Genomic DNA, 21,542 nt, shown 5'->3' with positions numbered 1-21,542 from the left:
GTCTAGATACTGTCTAGCTGCCATAGGACTGCACCCTTAAGAAAAGTACATAAAAGGTTATGTAAGCACAAAAGTGAATGTTCTTCTGTATAGTACCTCTGATGTGGTTCCTCTGTGGATGGATCAGATGATGTTGCACCAGTCTAGGGAATCTGTCATCTGACAGTAGTCTGGGGCTTAGTTTCTGGGGGGAAATCGCTGTCAGGGAGCTCAGAATTATAATGACTCCAAAGGAAGGCAGGTGTTAAGAGACTTTGGATAAAATTCTGAAACTACATCCAAATCCACACCCTGACTTGATTATTAGATGTTACCTTCATCCACAGATCCCTCTAGACAGATCCCCTGGGTTTCAGTTAGATTGTTTCATGGGTGGTCCTTTACCATTTTTGGATGAGCTAGGTATCCCAGCTCTTAAACAAGGCACAACGTGAAGGGGGAAAGGCTGTGATGGGGGACTGAGATGAAGCCAAGCCTATGTTAGCCCCCTTGAGCCCTGTATGGCATGGAACTAGAACCTAACCAAACCTAGATTCTCTTTGAACCCTTTTGAATGGTATGAAAATAGAATGTGTAGATGAAACTCTCTTGCTTAGCAAGGGACTAATTCTTAAGGATGAAATCAAGGATGACTTCATTTAGAGGCGGATATGTGAACTAACTGTTCCAAAATGAAGATTCATACTTAAAACCCTGTGTTTGGGCAACAAATTAATTATTCCAAACCAAGGATTCCTATTTAAAACCTTGGTTTTGGGGGTGGGGTGCTTCCTAACATCAAAGGAGAGAAAGGGTATTGATAGTGGTAGTGGGATTTTTCTTTTCCTGTCATGGGTGTTAAGTGCAAAAAGGTCCAGAGTGCAAGAGCAGGGTTGTATGCATATTTGGATGTGGGTTCCCTAAGCTCAATGAATGCTAATGTGTTTATCAGTGGGTTGTACAGTACGTCCTGCATAGCGCTTTCCCTTTCCAAGGCTCTGGATTGCTTATTGGTGGGTGTGACCCAGTGGCTTGACTAGATTGCCAGTGGAGAGTAGGATGTGTACATATTCCAAAGGTTCCAGTAGGGGGTGGCAGCCACTCCTGTGATCTAAATTAATGGAGGACAGATAGTGTACACCTGCTGTTTTTTTGCCCTGGGGGGGTCTAACTTAATATACCTCTTTTCAGCAAAATGGAGATTTTGGAGCCAAAGTGCTAAAGAAATAATTAAAATGACAGAAGGGCTTATCCTCTTGTTAACGGTGGGCAATATATTCACGTCAATTACAATTCTGCAATTCTAGATGCCTTGTTACATAGTAGATATGAAGCTGACTAACCACCAAGGAAAGACAGAACATATGACATCTCTTCTTATCATCCACATTTCAATGACTGTTAACCAGCTTTTATGTCCACATGTCCATTTACTTTTCAGTCTCTGTCCTTAATTCTTCTACTGAACTCTTTCTTCCTTCTCCATACAACCAGATAATCACTCTTCTAGTACTGATCCCCAGGTTATAGAGGCTACAAAGAATATTTTCTCCTTCACCTCTTCCACCTTGTGAGCTATACAGACGATGCCTCATGGGCCCCATCCAAATACTGAGGAAGCAGAATCCATGATTTTTGGCTGTGCCACTAGAAAAAAGGAGCCAGTGGTGAAGGCCTTCAATTTTGTATCTTAATGTACCCCAGAATGTATGCTTACATGTTGCTTGACAACTGTACTCTGAGGCAGTGGTCATTGGAAAGGAAAGTGGATTTTCTGGGCTATAATAATGAGCTCGTTTTTGCCTGATGTTATCATTACGATTGTATTTTTGTAAAAAACCCCAAAAGTTATTTCTACTGGGCCCTCTTCTGAAACAATATCTAGTAGCCTACTAAGCATCACATAATACTGTTTTATGGAGATACAGAAATAATTGCAGAACATGTGTTAATAAACACTGAAATTGAACTTACCTGTTGAAAACAGGCCTGTACAAGATTTTCTGGAAACATATTCCTGCAAAGGGATTTAGAGATATAATTTCATAATGCAAAGCATATTCAAGGATCAGCCTTCCCAACCTGGTGCTTTCCAGATATTTTGCACTACAACTCCCAGAACTCCTAACCATTAGCCATGCTGGCTGGGGCTGATGTCAGTTAAGTCCAAAACATCTGGAGGGCACCAGGTTGGAGAAGGCTTGTGGATGGTTCCTCTGCCCAATTGTTAGGATCCACACTCTCCCTCAGCCCCCCACACCGTGGACTATTTTCAGGGGGCTGGGAAAGTCAACTTCTGCCATTCCTGTTGCACACACTTAGCTTTGGATCCAACCTATTATCCCAAAGGCTTACCTAATTAAGTCTAACATGGCATCCACTGTAGAGACTTCAGGTGTGCTACCCATCCTGTCAATTTCATCAGCTTTCTGGGACACTCCTGGTTTGATGGTCACAACCAATACAATCCCTGTAATTGAGAAAAATCCCATTCTGAACAGATCTTGCATAAAGCAATTTAAAAAAGGAGTACAGGGCTTGTATCCAGAATATGGTGCAGGCCACAATTATGCCTACCCTGGAATCAGGATTTGGCTCTTCCAAAGACTCATTATTACATGACATGAAGTCTTCACATTATCACGTTGTGCCATATATAGAAGACAGTGGGGCCTGCTGCTTAATCAGGGCTTCAGGTGGACCTAGTATGACCACAAGCCATTTTGTTAAATGTTGTTTTTGGGTACAGCAGATAGATAACAGGCTGTTAAGCTATTTTTGTCATCCCAATCTCCCTGAAAGTCACAGTTCCCATTCAGAGTATTATTATCTTGCCATGCTAATTTGGAAAAGCATTACAAATGGCTCTCTTTGCTGTAGTATGCACATAGGAATATCAGTAGCACAAATCGTTGTCCCAATGTTGTTCCCACACAACTTGATAAACTCTCCTTAATGTCTCTGGGGGCAGCAGCAGGCTTTATTACTTCCATAATGTTCACGCAATCCCATGATTAAGCATTATTTTTTGTTGCAAAGAGAATAACTGTATACCTATGAAATGGTACACAGGGAATGTAACATGGACAAAAGGTCCTAGTCCAGGAGCATGTCTCTGGGTATTACTGTTTAGCAAAATACTTTTACTCATGTGATATCTAAGTTTGTTCTTACTCTCTAAGATTATAGGCTAGGTTAAGAAAAGACTGCTGATTTGCCATCTGACCTTTTTAAAAACCCATCATCCTATAGTACAAAGAAATTTAAGGATTACAAAAACTCCAAGAAAGGACTGTATATTACCGAGGATTACAGCTAAGGCTGTAGTGAAGAAGTAGTATACAACTGCCCGTAAGCCAATCTTTCCAGAAACACCAGAGTCCAAAGCAGCAACACCTGGGAAGATTTGAAAAAAATAATAATTATAGCATAAAGATTTATAAATGTCATTTGGTGCCTACACTGCGGTCTTTTCGGCATCAGGCGAGATCTTTTTATTTTCCCAGGCTTTTTTTCCCTGCAATTTTTTCAAAAAAGTGTTCATGTGTTTTAAGATCCTTCCACAGTTGCTGGCTTTTACTCTAGTTTTACTCTGTTTTAAACTTGATCATATTTATTTGTTTATTGTATTTTATAATGCCTTTCTGAAGCCAACCAAGGTGGTTTTTATTATATTTTATTATACTATATATTTTACGGTTTTGTGAATCATCTAGAGAGCTCTGGCTAATGGTCAGTATAGACATGTTAAACAACAACAACAATTAATATAGGCAGTTCTATATTCTGTTAGCAATATCCGCAAACCAGAAAAGATACCTCTGGAAGCTCAAAAGCAAATATGAATGTGATGGTTTTCACCTGTTGCCTGTCCATAGCAATGGGCTCACGATAGTTCATGGAAGCTTATATCATAATAAATTTATTAACGTTTAAGGTGCCACAAGACTTCATTGTTCTTCTTTGTGGTCTCTGTGCATCACACATATGGGCTCTGCGCCTGAACGGAACCTCGAGTCGGGAAATTTCTAAAGCTGAGAAAGTTTTGGTGGGAACCCTCCCCCACCATCCCATCGTGCATGTCCAGAGGGGTTCCCACCTATTCCCTCAGTTCTTCTTCGACTGTCAACTGTGGTGCCACGTTGGGATCTTCGTCTGTTTTTGGACTGCGTTTTTTGGCAAATTTGCCAGCTGAGATTTTATTCTATCTATATCTTTTTCTATCGTTCTTCATTCTTTATGTTATTTTTATTTGGTGTTAATTTTTTCTTGTTGGAGAGAGCAATCCGTGGATCGCGCACTATCCGCCTCCAGGAGTATGGCCTTGAAAACACCCTTTTGGAAGTGCTCGCAGTGTGGAAGTAAGTTGCCACCTTCAGATAGGCACTCCCTCTCTCTTTTTTGCCTCAGAGAGGGGCATGTCATGGAGACTTGCTCATTCTGCCAAGGTTTTTCTAAACAAGCCTGTAGAAATCAGGCCGACAGGCTGCAAGCAGGACTTTGGAAATTGGTGTTGGCTGCTGTCGAAACCCCTAAAACAATGATACTGCAACCCTCCACCTTGGGGAAAGCGTCTCACAGGGGAAAAGGGACAGAAAAAGCACAGCCTCCCGTTTCTCCCTCCATGCCAACTCTAACCATGGGCAGGACGGAGAAGCTCCTTACTCTGGGGAAATCTCCTACAGCAAAAAAGTTGTCAAAAAAGGCTCAAAGGCCTAAGACCATGGCGCCAGAGAAAGAGAAGAAAACGAAGGGGAGAGATGAGAGAAAGTCGCATACGAAGCGTTCCAGGGATCTTCCTCTGCCGCCGCCATTGAACTTGCCAATACTGACAAGATCCGAGTCACTGAGACACGGTACGGAGGAGGTGTCGGTACCAAGGGTCGACATTGTTCAAGTAGCCTTGACGTCTGAGGGCGGATTCCACTCCACCGTGTGAGAGACAGCAAGTCACCACCTTACCTCCTTACTTACCTCGACTCTGGGACTTCACCCAATTCTAGAGCTTCATACTATCCTCAGGACCGTAGGCTGGACTTGGCTTGTGTACCTCGTCGTCAATCTCGTTCACTGATGTCGGATTGAGAGAGACGCTTGGAGTGGTCGCTCCCTCCCAGACCTACTTATTACTGGGATGATTGGAGACACAGACAAGATGACCACTTCAATCCCTATATGGACATGGACCCACGTCACCCTAGATCTACCCTGACAGCGACTTTATCGTGTCCTCCTGCAGAAGCAATGCCTCAAGCTTGACGCTGAGACTCTGCTTCACTTCAGCAAATGCTGCCGCCAGTACCACCAAGGCAGGCACACTTTCAACCATCACACAGGATACCCTTTCAGCACTTTCTGACAGGCAGCAGGAGGAGGTCCCCTCTCAACCGGGAACATCACCACATTCCACTACCGATGACTATCAGTCGGATTCTGCCTCATATTCCTCTATTGCGCCGTCCATTTCTTCTCCAGATGGAGCAATAGGATTGCAGGACCTGATTTTGCCTTCAGAAGATTTGGGCCATTTCTACGAACAAATGTTGAGAATGGCGCAATCCTTAGGGATAGAAATGCAACAACCCACGGAACATCTGAAGAAACCGGTAGTTGATGTGGTTAACATTGAGTCTTCGTTGCCAGTTGCCATCCCCCTTCCTTCTGACGTTATTGCAGACCGTGAAACAATCGTGGAATACCCCAGCATCTATGACACCCACTTCAAAAAGGTTGGAGAGCATGTACAGAGTGCTGGAAAAGGATGCTGAACTTCTCTTCACTCATCTGCACCCTAACTCAGTCATCGTTGAGTTGGCTCAAAGCCATTCACACAAGCAACACTCTGCTCCAGTGGATAAGGAGGGACGCAGATTGGACCTCACAGGCTGCAGGATTTACTCATCGGCAGCATTAGGCCTCAAAGTCACTAATCAGGCAACAATGGCAAGGTACCAAGTGTTCATGTGGGACAAAATGGGATCGCTCTGTGACCATTTACCCGATGACCAGAGAGAATTAGCGAGAGTATTCTAAGCGGAAGAGACCCATGTGGCAAGACAGCACATCAACACTGCATGCCACCAGTCAGATTGCAGAGCTAAGGCCATGATCGGTGCGGTTGCCCTTCGGAGACATGCTTGGCTAAGGTCGGAGGGCTTGTCTCAAGAAGCTAGATCACGTATTGAAGATCTTCCATTTGACGGCACCAGTCTATTTAGTGCAACCACGGATGATGCTATGGACTCGGTCCGAAAGGCGAAGGCTATGGCCAAGAAGATGGGACTTGCTCAAGCTCCAACTTCGTTCAGGCCTCGACGCTGGTTTCGTCAGCCCGCTTTTCAACAACAGAGGCAACAGGAAGATCGGTACCACAGACAACAAGGCCAACATCTTTCTGTCCCGAGGAGACATTATCAGTCATCAAAATACCGCTCCACTCATTGCAAGTCTGATCCAGGCAGCAAGAATCGTCTTTGAGTTGGCCACAAATTGTCTCCATTCACCAACCACTCCTCATAAATCTCGGACTTGTCTCTCTCAGTTTCTCCCACGGTGGGTGCAAATCACATCAGATTCTTGGGTTCTGTCAATAATCAGCAAGATAGAGTTTGACACCATCCCTCCCTTTGGTACGGTCAGGTTGTCACCACCATCAAATGACTTCGAAGCAGAGGTAGCATCGCTATTGGAGAAGGGTGCGATCCATCATGTATCACCTCATAATGCCTCCAAGATTTTTGTTGCTGATACTTTGCAGTACCGAAAAGGGACGGAGGGCTACACTTGATTCTGGATCTACAGGACGTAAATTCCTTCATTACACCAAGGAAATTCCATATGTCCACATTGACTACCATTAGGGATGGATGGATTGCTTATCGACTATCTCAAGCTGCTTGCAGTCCAGAGCGCTGACAGCCTTCGAAGTCAATGCTTTGGCAGGGTTGTACAGATTGCATCCGACAACACAACTGAGGTTTATTATTTGAACAAGCAAGGGGCAATGAAATCCCCTCCTTTAGTCAGACTTACACTGAACCTCCTCGATTGGTGTGTTGCAAGGGGAATCTCCCTGATACCGGTCGGTACATGTAGCAGGATCCAACAACATTCTGGCCGATATGCTCAGTCAGTCATATTGGGCATTACACAAGTAGCAGCTCCATTCTGAAGTACTACAGACTCTATTCAGTCAGTGGAGAGTTCCCCAAATAGATCTGTTTGCGACCGAGGACAATGAAGTATGCCGGACTTATTGCAGCAGAGTGGGCATAGGTCACGCCTTGTTGGGGGATGCTTTCCTCCTGACGTGGAGCCAGGGATTCTTTTTCCTGTTTCCACCATTTCCTCTACTAATACGGGTGTTGTCGAAGATCCTGGATGACAACACAGACTGCATAATTATTATGCCGTGGTGGCTGAGACAGGGATGGTTCACCCCATTGCTCCGTTGCTGTCAGGGGCAGTATCTCCAGCTCTTGATGAAGGCAGATCTCCTGTCCCAGCGAAACAGTCATATTCAATATCCTGATCTCTGAATGCTGAAACTGACAGCATGGAGGCTCCAAATCTGCAGGATCTCTCACACATTTCGAAATTGATCCGGACAACCTTAGAGGCAACTAGAAAGCCAGCCACCAGACGTTCTTATGCCCTTAAGTGGGGAAAATTTTAGGCATCTGTGACTTCAAGAGGGTTGGACCCTGTTACTTGTTCCATTTCCAATATTTTACAGTTCTTGTTCTCCTTATTTGAAAAGGGCCTTAAGTTCTCATCTATTAAAGTGTACTTGGTGGCTATTTCTGCATCGCATGCTCTTATATAGGGATTTACCATTTTCTCACACCCTCACATCCGACAGTTTCTCCGTGGAGTATGGAATCTCCGACCTCCGGTAAAAACTCCGATTCTGAGTTGGAGTTAGTCAGTAATCCTCCAGGCTTTGACAGTTAAACCTTTTGAGCCTCTCGCTAAAATCAACCTTTGTCTTTTATCTTGGAAGGTGGCCTTTTTAGTAGTGATCACTTCAGCCTGTCAGGCTAGTGAGTTAGTTGCCCTTAGGCTGGATGATCCTTATACGGTCTTCCATAGAAATAAAGTTGTACTCCGCCCAGATGTGCAATTTTTGCCAAAGGTGGTTTCGGTGTTTCATGTCAACCAAGACATCATTCTGCCTGCCTTTTTTCCATCCCCAACTTCAGAGCTGGAGTCAAGATGGCATGCTTTGGATGTGAGGTGGGCATTGGCTTTCTATAAATCCAGAACGGAAGTTTTCTGCAAATCTCCGAGACTTTTGTCTGCTATGGGGGAAGAAAAAAAGGGCCTCCCATTGTCAGCTCAAAGACTAGCCTCCTGGGTTACACAGACTATTTCCCTTGCCTATGAACTGGCAAACCTGGATTTGGGTAGAGTGAAGGCGCACTCTGCAAGGGCTATGACAATGTCTACAGCATTTGACAGGGTCATCTCCATTCCAGAATTGTGCTGTGCTGCCACATCGATGTTTGTATGGCATTATCATTTAGATGTGAGGTGCCAAGCTGGCTGCTCTTTTCGATGCGCTGTTCTCTCATCTGTATCGCGTTAGGACACTGACCCACCTCTGGTAAGTGAGCTTGTTACTTGCCCATATGTGTGATGCACAGAGGCCACGAAGAAGAAGGACAGGTTGCTTACCTGTAACTGTGATTCTTCAAGTGGTCATCTGTGCATTCATACAACCCACCCACCATCCCCACTTCGATGTTCATGCTATGATTTTTGTCTGATACCAAAATGATGGTTCATTCAGTTTCCTTCAGTTTCGAGGCCACATGAGGTCTCATCTAACTGAGGGAATAGGGAACCCCCCAGACATGTACGATGGGACAGTGGGGGAGAGTTCCTGGCAAAACTTTCTCAGCTTTAGAAGATTCCTGAATTAAGGCTCCGCACAGGTGCAGAGCCCATATGTGTGAATGCACAGATGACCACTCGAAGAACCACAGTTACAGGTAAGCAACCTGTCCTTTTTGCTGCAACAGACTAGTTGGGAATATTGCAGCCTGATCTGCAAGTTACTGGAAGGGGACAGTGTTGCAATCAGTTAATTCATGGGAATTCTGACCACAGCTAACATTAGGATCTCTATAGCCTACCAGTGTGGTTTCCTGTGATTTCTTCCTTTTGTTCCTCCCCTTCCTTCTCCCCCTACCCCAAGTTCCACCATTGATGGGAGCGCACATATTTGTTCTTGCTCCTGCCTGTGTAACAGAACACAAAATAGATTAAATAAAATCTTCTGAAACTCTATGCATGTTCCTGCATTTTAATCAAGAACATTTGTGAGTAAAGCTGTTTTATTTCCTTCACTGATGTGTGGTCTCCTTTATACTAAGTAGCCTTGTGGGCACGTGGGATTGGTAAATGCTCATTCTGTTTTGCCTTTTTGTTTTTTCTTTCTTAATTGCCTTTCTAACAGGAGGCATCATTACCAAATAATCCCATCAAGATCAAGGTGGCTACCCATCTAGAAATTAGGGCTTTTTGAAGCGGCACAGTGACATGGGAAATTTATTTTATGAGTTGGATGTGAGCCTGTCTCTTTATCCAATTAAATAAAATAATCAGTTTTAGAAATAGTCATAATTTCAGTTTTGTAGACAGCAACTTATTCAAATGAGTGATAGCAAGTTCTGCCTCTCAAAGGAATTGATTTAATTTTTTAAAATCCATTAATTAAATAAAATACCCACATCAAGCAGAGAGAGAAAACAGAAAAGACAATGTAGTTTAAATTATTCCCTAATTGACATGTGTATTATTTCTACTAGAATTCTCAGAGCACCCAGCAAGTAACAACATTTTTAATTTGTTTTACAGTTTTATTGCTTGTAGTAGTTGTATAATACCTTGAGGTTTTTGTAGCAGATAAGGTGGTATGTAAATAATAATAAATAAATAAATAACATCCATTGCTGGATTCCATTCAGAAATTAATCACCAATCAAATCTGAAAGTTATCATTGAATATGAATCAGCATTATAATATCTGTCCTCCCTTTCTCAGAGCTTCTAGCAAGGCTAGAACAAGTCACCTAGCTATTAGAGGGAAACTGACAGAATCCATTTCTTCCTCCATTCCATTTTAGCCCACACAATAAATTGGTCATTAAACAGAATCGGCAAAAGCATGGCCTGTTTAACTACCTCTGCCAACATTGCTATATTTGATGATCAAACCATAAATCCTTTTCTCTACAGAGATTGATTTCATACTTGAAACACTTGGCCAGTTTCCAAGGCAGGCAATGGGTTGTTTTGGGGCTTGCATGAGATATAGGCTGAGGAGACAAAAGATCTGACCTCAAGTGCCCATCTCACAACCTTAGCCACTTTATTTAAAAGTGTGGTTTTACTTAACCAATGATTATCAAACATTAAAATGTGCTCTCCTGGATGTGCACTAAGGATATATTCAAACAACCACTTTGGTTCAAAGTTTGGCAAAGTAGGCTGCTTTTTATAATGCAGTTATGCTTTGTGACCATGTCAGCAGTGACATGGATGACCTGCTGCATGTGGTGTCCCAAGTATGGTCTCTTCCTTTGATGTCAATCATATAAATCTGTGGGAGAGTTATGGTATTGCAAAATGCCTATCAAAATAACCAGAGATCATCAATATAGTGAGAGTGGATTGCAAACTGGAAAGATTGTCTTAGCCCACATTGAAATCTGGAATGCTCAAAATCAGCATGCATACAAACTGAGTTGCATTTGGCATGACACTGATCAACCCACATAACTTAACAGGGACAGAATTCTGGATTGTGTGCATTCCTGAGCAATCGCACAACAATCTCTGTGCAAGCTATATGACAACCAACATGCAAATTTGGCCCTGAGATATCATCACCTTCCCAGATAGTTATTTTGATGTGCAGATTTGCACAAGTGTCCCTCCACCACATAGGCAAGATCAGTTCAGCCTAGCCAGTTTCACTCTTTACTTCCCAAATGATGACTGCCGAAGCAAGAAAGAACCTTGATTTACTGAAGCTCTACCCTTCCGTTCCTCTCCAAGTGTTTATTTACATGTTTATGGGCAGAGTGGAGAGCAGGACAGCATCTGCTTGTCCTGCTTCCAGTGCCACAGGCCTCATTGCTTCTAGTCCCCACGTTTACATATGTGTACGTGTTTGGTCCTACACCTGTAAAAGGGAGCCGGCATACATACAGCTGTAGAACCACAGGCTCTCACATGACTGGAAACCATGACTCAATTATGGTTTCTTAGCTTCCCCAAGCCTTTTAAATTTATTCTTTCAGACAGAAGCAACACCTTTGGACAATAAAAAGACTTAGGAGGAGGCTCCCTTTTAGCAAATGTCTTTTCTTTTTTCTTTTGAATGAACAAAAGACAACTGCAGTAAACCTTGATGGATTTGTTTGTGTACAACTAATTATTTCTTTTTTCATTGTACATTACTTAATCTATAAGGGTGCAATTGGTTCCATCTGTATGGTGTAGAGAGTGCTGAGCAGGGATGTTGCTATTCAAATTATTTCCCAGGGCTCCTGATCTATTTCTCAAAGCCCTGAGTATCCACTGGTGCCAGTGGAAGGGGGTTTCTCCCCCTAAGCTTAATTGCCATGCAGGGAGTGATCTTCAAGGAGTACTACAGCTGGGGAGGAAAGGGTTAACACCCCCCTGCATGGCAATTAAGCTTAGGAAAAAACCTTCTACTGGTACCATGTAGTGGGGGACTTCCAAAGGTCGCAGCTGGGGACAGAAGGGTTTACCCCGCCCTTGAGTGCTCTCCCCCACCCCTGCAATACCCCCCTTCATGGCAATTAAGCTTAGGAAAGAAACTTTCTATTGATCCCAATGGAAGCTTTTTTCCTAAACGTCACTGCATGGTGTAGGGCAATTCTCCTCTAGGATGGGGAAAGAGAGAGAAGAGTGGAGAAATACGGAAAGCAGAACACAGGAACATAGAAAGCTGCCGTATACTGAGTCAGACCGTTGGCCCATCTAGTCTGGTATTATCAACACTGACTGCCAGCAGCTCTCCAGGGTTTCAGGCAGGATCGTTTCCTAGCCCTACCTGGAGAAGCTGGGGATCGAACCTGGGACCTTCTGCATGGCAACTATGTGCTCTAGTGGGAAGAGAAAAGATATGCTTATTGACCTCCTAAAAGATTAAACAATTTGGGCAGGTAGTCCATCTCCAGGTACCCCATGTGTGTGATGGATGCTGGTCGTGTGTGTGCGTGGCATCGTTCCTCTTAATTTTTGTGTGTCTGCCTGCCTTGTGTTGTGGCACATAGTGAGATGGCAATTAATGTGGGGCTTCCTAGCCTGCTCAGCTTGTGTCTTCTAGTTCTATATGTGGGTGTTGGGGTTTGGGGGAAAAGTCACAAGTCCCTCACAAGTTTGAGGTGTGTGTGGCCTGAGTACTCCCAGCAGCTGAGTGGGCAGGAAGCTTCAGTCTGTTTCCCGCCCCACAGCTGAGCAGAGCAGAGCAGAGCAAGCTGCTCCAGCTGGTCCAGGGACTACAGAAGCAAGCAAGCTCCCAGAGAGTGAGCGACCAGAGCGAGCAACCAGGGGGAGCAAACAGGAGTTGGCCAGGGGAGTTCGGCAGGGGAGGTCAAGGGGGAGGCCCCTAACATTTTTTTTCTTTTTTAACAAACTTTTTTCCCCATTTATTTGTCTTGTAACACACACTTCCACACCAGTGGGACTCTGCTTTTAACCTCTACTGAGTAGAGAAACAGGCACAGGCTAGTCTAGAACAATCACAAAAAAGGGAAAAGAGACACAAAAAGGGAAAAGAGGCTATGGAAGGACAAGACTCTCCAGTCGTGGTGACCTGCAAGGTGTGTGCAATGTTTGTTTTCTTGCCTGAGAACAACATGGCCTACACCTGCAACAAGTGCAAGTTGCACGCTGCTGGAAGAAAAAGTAAGAGGACTGAAGCGGTGACTGTTGACCCTCTGGGGAATAAGAGAACACGAAGAGTTGTTGGACATAATGGGGGAACTACAGCAGCAAAGGGAAGACCAGAAGCTTGAAGAGCAACAGCAAGATGAGGCAGAAGTGGGAAATGCTGAGGTGAGGAAAAATGCAGGAGAGGATACTCCTTGGAAAAGGGTGACAGGAGAAGAAGAACTAGACACTACTCTGCACCAGTGGAAGCAGTGGAGCTGTGGAACCGATTCCAGTTACTTGAGGATGAGACTGGAGGACAGCCTGCAGAGGAAGAATCACAGGGGAACCTACATGAGAGTGAGCAAGAGGCTGAAGGTCAGTCAAACATAGGCGATGAAACCCAGGCCTACAACAAGAAGAAGAGTGGTAGTAGTGGGAGACCCCTTGCTGCGTGGGATCGAGACCCAAGTACGTCACGAAGACCCATGGACTCGCCAGGTATGTTGTCTCCCGGGAGGACGGATTAGAGATGTGACTGAAAGGTTGCCTGCACTCATATAGCCCACTGACAGGTATCCCTTTCTTCTCATCCATGTGGGAACAAATGATACCACCAAGCGAAGCTACAAAGAAATCATGTCAGACTTTGAAGCTTTGGGAAGGAAACTCAAGAACTTTGCGGCCCAGATAGTTTTCTCATCCATACTTCCAGTAGTTAGAAGAGGGATAGAAAGGGAAAGAAAAATACTCCGGGTGAATGACTGGCTACGAAGGTGGTGCCGACGAGAGAGATTTGGATTCTGGGACCACGGGCTATACTTCCTGGAAGATGGGCTGTTGGCAAGGGACGGGTTGCACCTCACAAAGGATGGGAAGAATGTGTTTGGCCACAGCATGAAGAACATCAGTAGGGCTTTAAACTGAATCCTACAGGGAAGGGAGATGTAAAGTTGGGGGTAACAATGGACGTAGGCTCATGCACTGCAATGGAGAGAACAGCTCTTATAGTGCTCAATAATAGTCTTCAGACACATGTAGGAAGAAAGCCAGACTATGAAGCACATGGTCTTCAATGTCTATATACTAATGCCGAGAGTATGGGAAACAAACAGAACGAGCTTGAACTCTTAATACAACAGGGAAATTATGACTTGATAGATATAACTGAGACTTGGTGGGATGACTCTCATGACTGGAATACAGCAATTGAAGGATATAACTTGTTCAAAAAGAACAGGAGGAACAGAAAGGGAGGTGGGGTTGCACTATATGTGAAAAATACATATCTCTGCACAGAAATACAGGAGGATGAGCTTGGTAGCCCCATCGAGAGCATCTGGATCAAAATAAATGGAACAAAGAATAAAAGGAACCTGATGGTCGGAGTCTACTACCGGCCACCCAATCAAGGAGAAGATGAGGATGAAACTTTTGAAAAGCAAATAGCCAACGTTTTAAGGAAGCGTGATGTAGTAGTAATGGGGGACTTCAATTTCCCCGATATTTGTTGGGAGACAAATTCTGCAAAACATGGCCCCTCCAGGAAATTCCTGACTTGTGTGGCGGATAACTTCCTCCTACAGAAAGTAGAGGAAGGAACTAGAGGATCGGCTATCCTTGACTTGATCCTAACCAACAGAGATGACTTAGTGGATAAAGTAGCAGTTACAGGAACTCTGGGGGAAAGCGACCATGTTGTACTTGAGTTCTTGGTTCTAAGGGAAGCAAAAGCAGAGTGCAGTCAAATGCGTACCCTGGATTTTAGGAAAGCTGATTTTAATAAACTCAGAGCAATGATCTGTAAGGTCCCATGGCAAGTGACGGTAGCGAGAAAAGGAGTCCAAGATGGGTGGGAGCTTTTAAAAAAGGAAATTCTCAAGGCAGAATTACAAACAATTCCAACAAGAAGAAAAGGTGGAAGATAACAGTAGAAGCCAATGTGGCTTCACAAAAAGCTTAGAGATGACATGAAAACAAAAAAGGACACATATAGGAAGTGGAAAGAAGGCCAAGTAACACAGGAAGACTACAGGCAGGTAGCACAGAATTGCAAGGATGGCGTCAGGAAGGCTAAAGCTGAGAATGAGCTGAGGTTAGCAAGAGATGCTAAAAACAACAAAAAGGCTTTCTTCAGCTACGTGCATAGTGAAAGGCAGAGGAAAGAAATGGTTGTTCAGCTATTAAATAAGGATGGCAAAACAATGACAGATGACAAAGAAAAGGCAGAGGTGCTCAATTTCTACTTTGGCTCAGTCTTCTCCCAAAAGAGGGTCTATGACCCCCCTGGCAAAGTACAGGCTGAAGGGGCAGGATTGCAGCTTGAGATTGATAGGCATATGGTCAAGGAACATCTAATTACTTTCAATGAGTTCAAATCTCCAGGTGAACTGCATCCTAGAGTAATAAAGGACCTGGCAGAAGAACTCTCAGAACTGCTGTCTATTCTCTTTGAGAAATCATGGAGGACGGGAGAAGTGACAGATGACTGGAGGAGGGCTAATGTGGTCCCTATCTTCAAAAAGGGTAAAAAGGAGGATCCTGGGAACTACAGACCAGTCAGTCTGACATCAATCCCTGGGAAAATTCTGGAGCAGATTATAACGCAACACATCTGTAAGTACCTTGAAAACAATGCAGTGATTACTCGAAGCCAACATGTATTTGTCAAGAACAAGTCCTGCCAGATGAATCTGATCTCATTTTTTGATCAAGTCACCTCCTTTGTGGACCGTGGGAATGCTGTAGACATAATATAAGTGTCCCATGATCTCCTGATGAGCAAACTAGCTCAAAGTGGGCTAGATGAAACAACGATCCGGTGGATCCACAGCTGGCTACAGAATCGGACTCAAAGAGTGCTTATCAATGGGCCCTTCTCAAACTGGGGAGAGGTAATGAGTGGGGTACCGCAGGGCTCAGCCCTGGGCCCAGTGCTCTTCAACACTGTTATTAATGACTTGGAGGAGGAGGTGTAGGGAATGCTGATCAAATTTGCAGATGACACAAAATTGGGCGGGATAGCTAATACTTTGGAAGACAGAAACAAAATTCAAAGTGATCTGGATAGACTAGAGCGCTGGGCAGAAAACAATAGAATGACATTTAATAGGGATAAATGCCAAGTTCTGCACCTAGGAAAAAGAAACCAAATGCACAGTTACAAGGTGGGGGATACGTGGCTCAACCACACTACAAGCGAGAAGGATCTTGGAATTGTTGTCGATCACAAGCTGAATATGAGTCAACAATGTGATGTGGCTGCAAAAAAGGCCAATGCTATTTTGGGCTGCATTAGTAGAAGCATAGCTTCCAAATCCCGGGAAGTACTAGTTCCCTTCTACTCAGCACTGGTTAGGCCTCATCTGGAGTACTGTGTCCAGTTCTGGGCACCACACTTTAAGAAGGATGCAGACAAACTGGAGAGGGTTCAGAGGAGGGCAACAAAGATGATCAGGGGACTGGAAACAAAGCCCTATGAAGAGAGACTGGAGGAACTGGGCATGTTTAGCCTTGAGAAGAGAAGACTGAGGGGAGATATGATAGCGCTCTTCAAGTACTTGAAAGGTTGTCACAGAGAGGAAGGCCACGATCTCTTCTCCATCATCCCAGAGTGCAGGACACGGAATAATGGACTCAAGTTACAGGAAGCCAGATTCCGGCTGAACATCAGGAAAAACTTCCTGACTGTTAGAGCAATATGACAATGGAACCAATTACTTAGGGAGGTAATGTGCTCTCCCACACTGGAGGCGTTCAAGATGAGGCTGGACAGCCATCTGTCAGGGATGATCTGACTTGGATTCCTGCACTGAGCAGGGGGTTGGACTCGATGGCCTTGTAGGCCCCTTCCAACCCTACTATTCTATGATTCTACCACATGGAGAGGCAACTCCAGAAACTGCAGAACAGAGAAGGGGAGAAGGCCATCCTTCCACCCCTCCTTCCTCTTCCCAGGGTCTCTTTCTTCACCTTTCTCAATCCTTACCCTCCCTCTGATCCCCATCCTCCAAAACTGCCTGTTCCTTCATTTCAGCCTCCCCCTCTCCTCAAAGATATTAATAATCCCCTCCCAGTTGTTTTTCAAAGCTTCCTTGTTATCTCACATTTCCTCATCTTGAAAAGTATTGGGTCACAGCCTTAACACATATTGGTCATTATCCACCCTACTTAAGCTCCACTGAATTGAATAGGAGCTGTCAAAAAGCAACAACTTATTGCGCAAATCGCATTCCTATTGTGTTTGCTGAAATATCCAGCCCTGATACTGGGAGCATTTCTACGCATGGCTTTTATTGCATGCTCATGATTGGCCACTCACAGAAGTTTGCGGGTCCTTTATATGACGTCGTCAACCTCCAGAGCATCTCCTGTGCTTTTTGAGCTTAATCCCGCTTTAAAAAAAATCAGAGATAAGACAAAATAAAATTTAGCCCACGATATCGGCAGCCACTAGGTGGTGCTGTTTCACTGCACACTATAGAGCATTGCTGAGTAGTAGGGATGTCACGGGAGTCCAAGAGGAGAGTGGAGTCCAACAGACTTCCCCTGGCTTGGCTTCCCGGACCCCACCCACCGACCTGCCACCACCACCTGCCCTCACTTGCCGAGCACCACATGGTCTGCAAGTGCCCAACTCCTTAGCACAAAGCTTTCCAAACTTTTCGTGTTGGTGACACACTTTTTAGACATGCATCATTTCGTGACACGGTAACTCAGTTTTACTAGCAAACCAGAGGTTAAACTAACCCGTTATAAGAGATACAGGCACATACATAAATTATAATAACGAAATGTATGGGGATACAACATATCTCATGAAAACCTTTCATTTATATTTTTAAAAATATATGATTTATAAGATAATAACATACATTGTTGTCTTTTATGAGTAACAGTATGTAAATATGTGCAAGAATTTTAAAAAGCTGAATAACGCCAATAACTACTTACCATTTTAATGGGATGTATGAGGTTGATGGGATGAACACAGCTTTTCAATATTTGGTGGAATATTAGATAAAGACACTCACATTTCGTCATCAAGCATTTTTAAGCTTCCATGTTTCAGGGTCTTTAAGTTTGCCATCGTTGAAAAGGATACTTCACAAATGTATGCAGTACAAAACTGCAGAAGAATTTTTAACGCTTTTTTAGCTATGTTTGGATGCATTTTTGAAATGTGAATCCAAAAGCTGTCTAAGTCACCCTGTTCATGCATCATTAACAGATTTCGATCATTTTTTATGTCAGCTAATTCTTCTTCTTCAATAAGTGAAAAATTTCTCATTGCAGTTAAAAGAAATGGATTTCTGATCCAATCATAGTCTTGGATTTCAACATTTGGGAAGTAATGATGAACTTTCTCTCCAAGCAATGTTAAATGGTCAACAATTAGTGAGCTGATACCACATTTTAGCTGGCACTCAGCACTTTTGGAAAACATTTCAAAATTTCCTTCTTTCACTTTCCTTTTCCAAATTGCTATTTTGTCTCTCATAGCACAAATTTTATCTACCACTGTTAAGATATTTTCTCCTTTTCCTTGCATACTGGTGTTTATTTTATTCAAATGTTCAAATATGTCAGCAAGATATGCCAATTTTGTGCACCAAAGTTTGCTTTGAATTAGATTGCAGAATTCATTTTGCTGATTTTCCTCAAAAAGTTTAAGCATCATTTCCCTCAATTCATATACACGACAAAGCACTCGACCTCTTGAGAGCCAATGAACTTCTGTGTGCCGTAGAAGCTTTTTAAACCTTGCCCCCATGTCTTCACAAATATGAGCAAATAATCTTGATTGAAGAGGTCTACTTTTAATGTAATTGACCATTTGAACCACTTTGTCCAAAACTTTTCTTAATTCATTTCCAATGGCTTGCACGACTAGTGCTTCGCGATGTAAAAAGCAATGAGTAATTATAATATTTTCATTCTCTTTCTTTGCTAAAGCTATAAAACCTTTTGTTGAATCAACCATTGAGGGTGCGCCATCTGTGCATATTCCTACACAATTTAACCATTGCAAATTATTTTCCTTCATGAAGCAATCAAAAGTTTTAAATATATCTTCACCTCTAGTTCTCATTGGAAGTTTTAGACAACACAAGAATTGCTCAATAATTCTGTCAGTATGAATGAAGTGTATAAAAACCAATAATTGTGCTAACCCACTGACATCTGTTGCTTCATCTAATTGCAATGTAAAGATCATATTATCGTCTTGAAAAATATCCTTCATTTGCTGCTTAATGTCATCAGACATGTCTTCCGATTGTGTTATCTGCCAAAGGGATTTTATTAACTTCTATCTCAAATTTGGGCCCAAGCATTGTTCGAACAATAGCACAGCAAGATTCCTTTATGGTGGTTTCGGCAATAGCATGTGGGTCCTTGTTTTTGGCAATTATTTGAGCAACCAAGTAACTTGCCTTTTGAGCTTTCTCTGATGTCTTCATTCTCTTTGTGAATGATGCAGACTGCTTCTTTATAGATTTTGAAAGCTCAATAAAGTATCCTACTGGTTTTTCTGACAAATGACAGTGTTTTGAGGTAAAATGACGCTTTAATTTATTTGGTACCATACTTTCATTTGCAAGTATATCCCCACAAACTAAACACTGGGGACAAGGATTGTTTTCATTACCAGAAAATGTGAACCCCAGTTTCATATAATCTTTACTGTATAAACGAGGCTTGGAAATTGTTCCTTTACACTTCTTACGTACTAATACAGACCGTTCAACAGTTGATTCTTGCGTAGCTTCCTCTATAGCCACTACATTTTGTTCATTGCAAACGTCATCTTCACCAGCTTTCCTTTTCTTAATTAGAAAGGTATCCATTTTACGGGTAATTCAACTGCAATTTAATGAATAAATCTATGCAAATTTATTTGTAGGTTTTAGCACAGGACTGTTTTTAGCGCTTATCTTTCTCTGTTTTTTCTTATGAAAATAACAACACCTGCGCTCCACTCCCACAGCGATAAAGTGAGATAAAGATAGGAATCAGGACCAGGAGAAAATGTGAAAAATAAACAAAATTAACTAAAGTATTTACAACACATATTAGGACACATAGGTCCAGGTAGGAGCTCAGCTGCAAAAACACTTGAAGCAGAGAAGCAAAAGTCCAACAAAAATGGTGTAAATATATATGTCTCACTACAAGGCTATACTGCTGTAAATATTTGCAATGCCTATGTCCAGAGTCCATTTCCAGCACTCTCCGGTGGTACACTGCCAGTGGGTGGTTAATCCACAATTACAGCAGAGTAAAAATAAAAATAAATGGCAGAAATCAACTGAGCTCCGTTCCGACTGGCCAAGATGGTGGACGGCCCGCTCGGTGCAGTCCCAGGTGGCGTTTCCACCTGTGTGTTACTTTGGCCTGGCCGCGCAGCAGCGCAGTGCAGAAGTCCGCGAAGGGCACGCCCGAAACCACGCAGGGCTGGTGGCCGCTGCCACTTCTCCACGCCGGTGTCAGCCAAGCTCTGCTCCTAGGGCAGTGCCTCCCTTCCCCTCTCTTCGCCCCGCGCCTCTACCTTTCTGGGGAGCGCAGGCTCGAAGCTCCTCGCCTGCCCGGCGCAGCCCTCCCTGCTCTGGGGGCGACCAGCAGGCCGTTGTTCTCCCCCGCTGCCCTGCAGCCGCACCGAGGACGTGGGGAAGCCTCTCGCCCAAGCTGATTGCAAATTGCTCGACTAATTGCTCTGCTAACTTCGAATTCTCCACACTCCTCGTACAGCCAGCATTACCACACTCCTTGCCGTACCACTCCAACACCGCCAATCACGTGCGTCCTGCATCAAGACGCCACGTGATCCTAAAGCAACTAATATTAAAGCACCTAAGCCTTAGCAGCTAAGCTGCTTTAACATTAGCTGCTTTAGGAAATTCCGGGGGAGGGACCAAGCGAAGCAAACGTGAGTAAGGGAACTCCGCAGTGCCCTTCCGCACAATTTTCACGCGACACACCTACACACTGCCGGCGACACGCTAATGTGTCGCGACACACAGTTTGGAAAGCTCTGCCTTAGCAAGCCACCTTTTTGCAGGCAGAAGGGAGAGTTGCCCACAAGGAGAGGCAGCGAGCAAGTCCAGCACCTGTTGCTGTAGGCAAGTCTCCCTTCTTTTCCTTGCTGGGGCCCCAGCGGGTAAAAGGGAGACTTGCTCACAATGAGAGTCAGTGGGCAAGTCCACCAGGAAAAAGGGAGACTCGTGCACAGTGACAGGCACTGGACTTGCCCCTCTGCCTCTCGTTGCCACCTCCTGTTGGCAGCTCACTAAGGGGTGGGTAGCCCTGCGGTGCTCACTGAGCGTTTGTTGGGCTTATAGGGCTCGCATGGTGGGTCTCATGGTGGCAGGCGACGGCTCCACGAGTGCTCAGCGAGCATCGACAGAGGTAGATCCATCCTTCCCTACTGAGAAGGGAAGTTTTCAATTCCCAATCATGTGCTTGATATCTAATGAGCCCATCCTGATCCCGTGAAGAAAATGGAAGCAAAAGCCACAGTAAGGCTGTGGGATTTTTCCTTAATGCAGAGATGCCCTAAGTTAAGTATGTGTCAGCTGTTTTCATTTGCCTTGTGCCTGTATGAACCTTTGTAGCTTCCAGCTGTCCTAGGGCACTTCCAGATTAGGCTTTTATCC

General features: G+C 44.0%; 1 protein-coding gene across 2 annotated transcripts in view; it reads right to left on the bottom strand.

The window, feature by feature from the left end:
* Positions 1–21,542, bottom strand: part of SLC1A1 (solute carrier family 1 member 1) — a 76,491-nt gene that overhangs the window by 25,997 nt on the left and 28,952 nt on the right. For both annotated transcript variants that reach the window (XM_084834420.1, XM_084834419.1), the window contains exons 3-5: positions 3,283–3,375; positions 2,335–2,449; positions 1,954–1,996 (exon numbers count right to left, since the gene is read on the bottom strand). In XM_084834420.1, coding sequence (XP_084690546.1) covers positions 1,954–1,996; positions 2,335–2,449; positions 3,283–3,375 — 251 coding nt within the window. The remainder of the gene's footprint in view (positions 1–1,953; positions 1,997–2,334; positions 2,450–3,282; positions 3,376–21,542) is intronic.

Source organism: Heloderma suspectum, chromosome 2, assembly GCF_057233095.1.
Source record: "Heloderma suspectum isolate Gila_16-S chromosome 2, 16-S_ref, whole genome shotgun sequence".
In the NCBI taxonomy this organism is placed as follows: domain Eukaryota; kingdom Metazoa; phylum Chordata; class Lepidosauria; order Squamata; family Helodermatidae; genus Heloderma; species Heloderma suspectum.
Note: the sequence above shows the minus strand (reverse complement) of the source record. Positions and strands in the feature narration are given on the sequence as shown.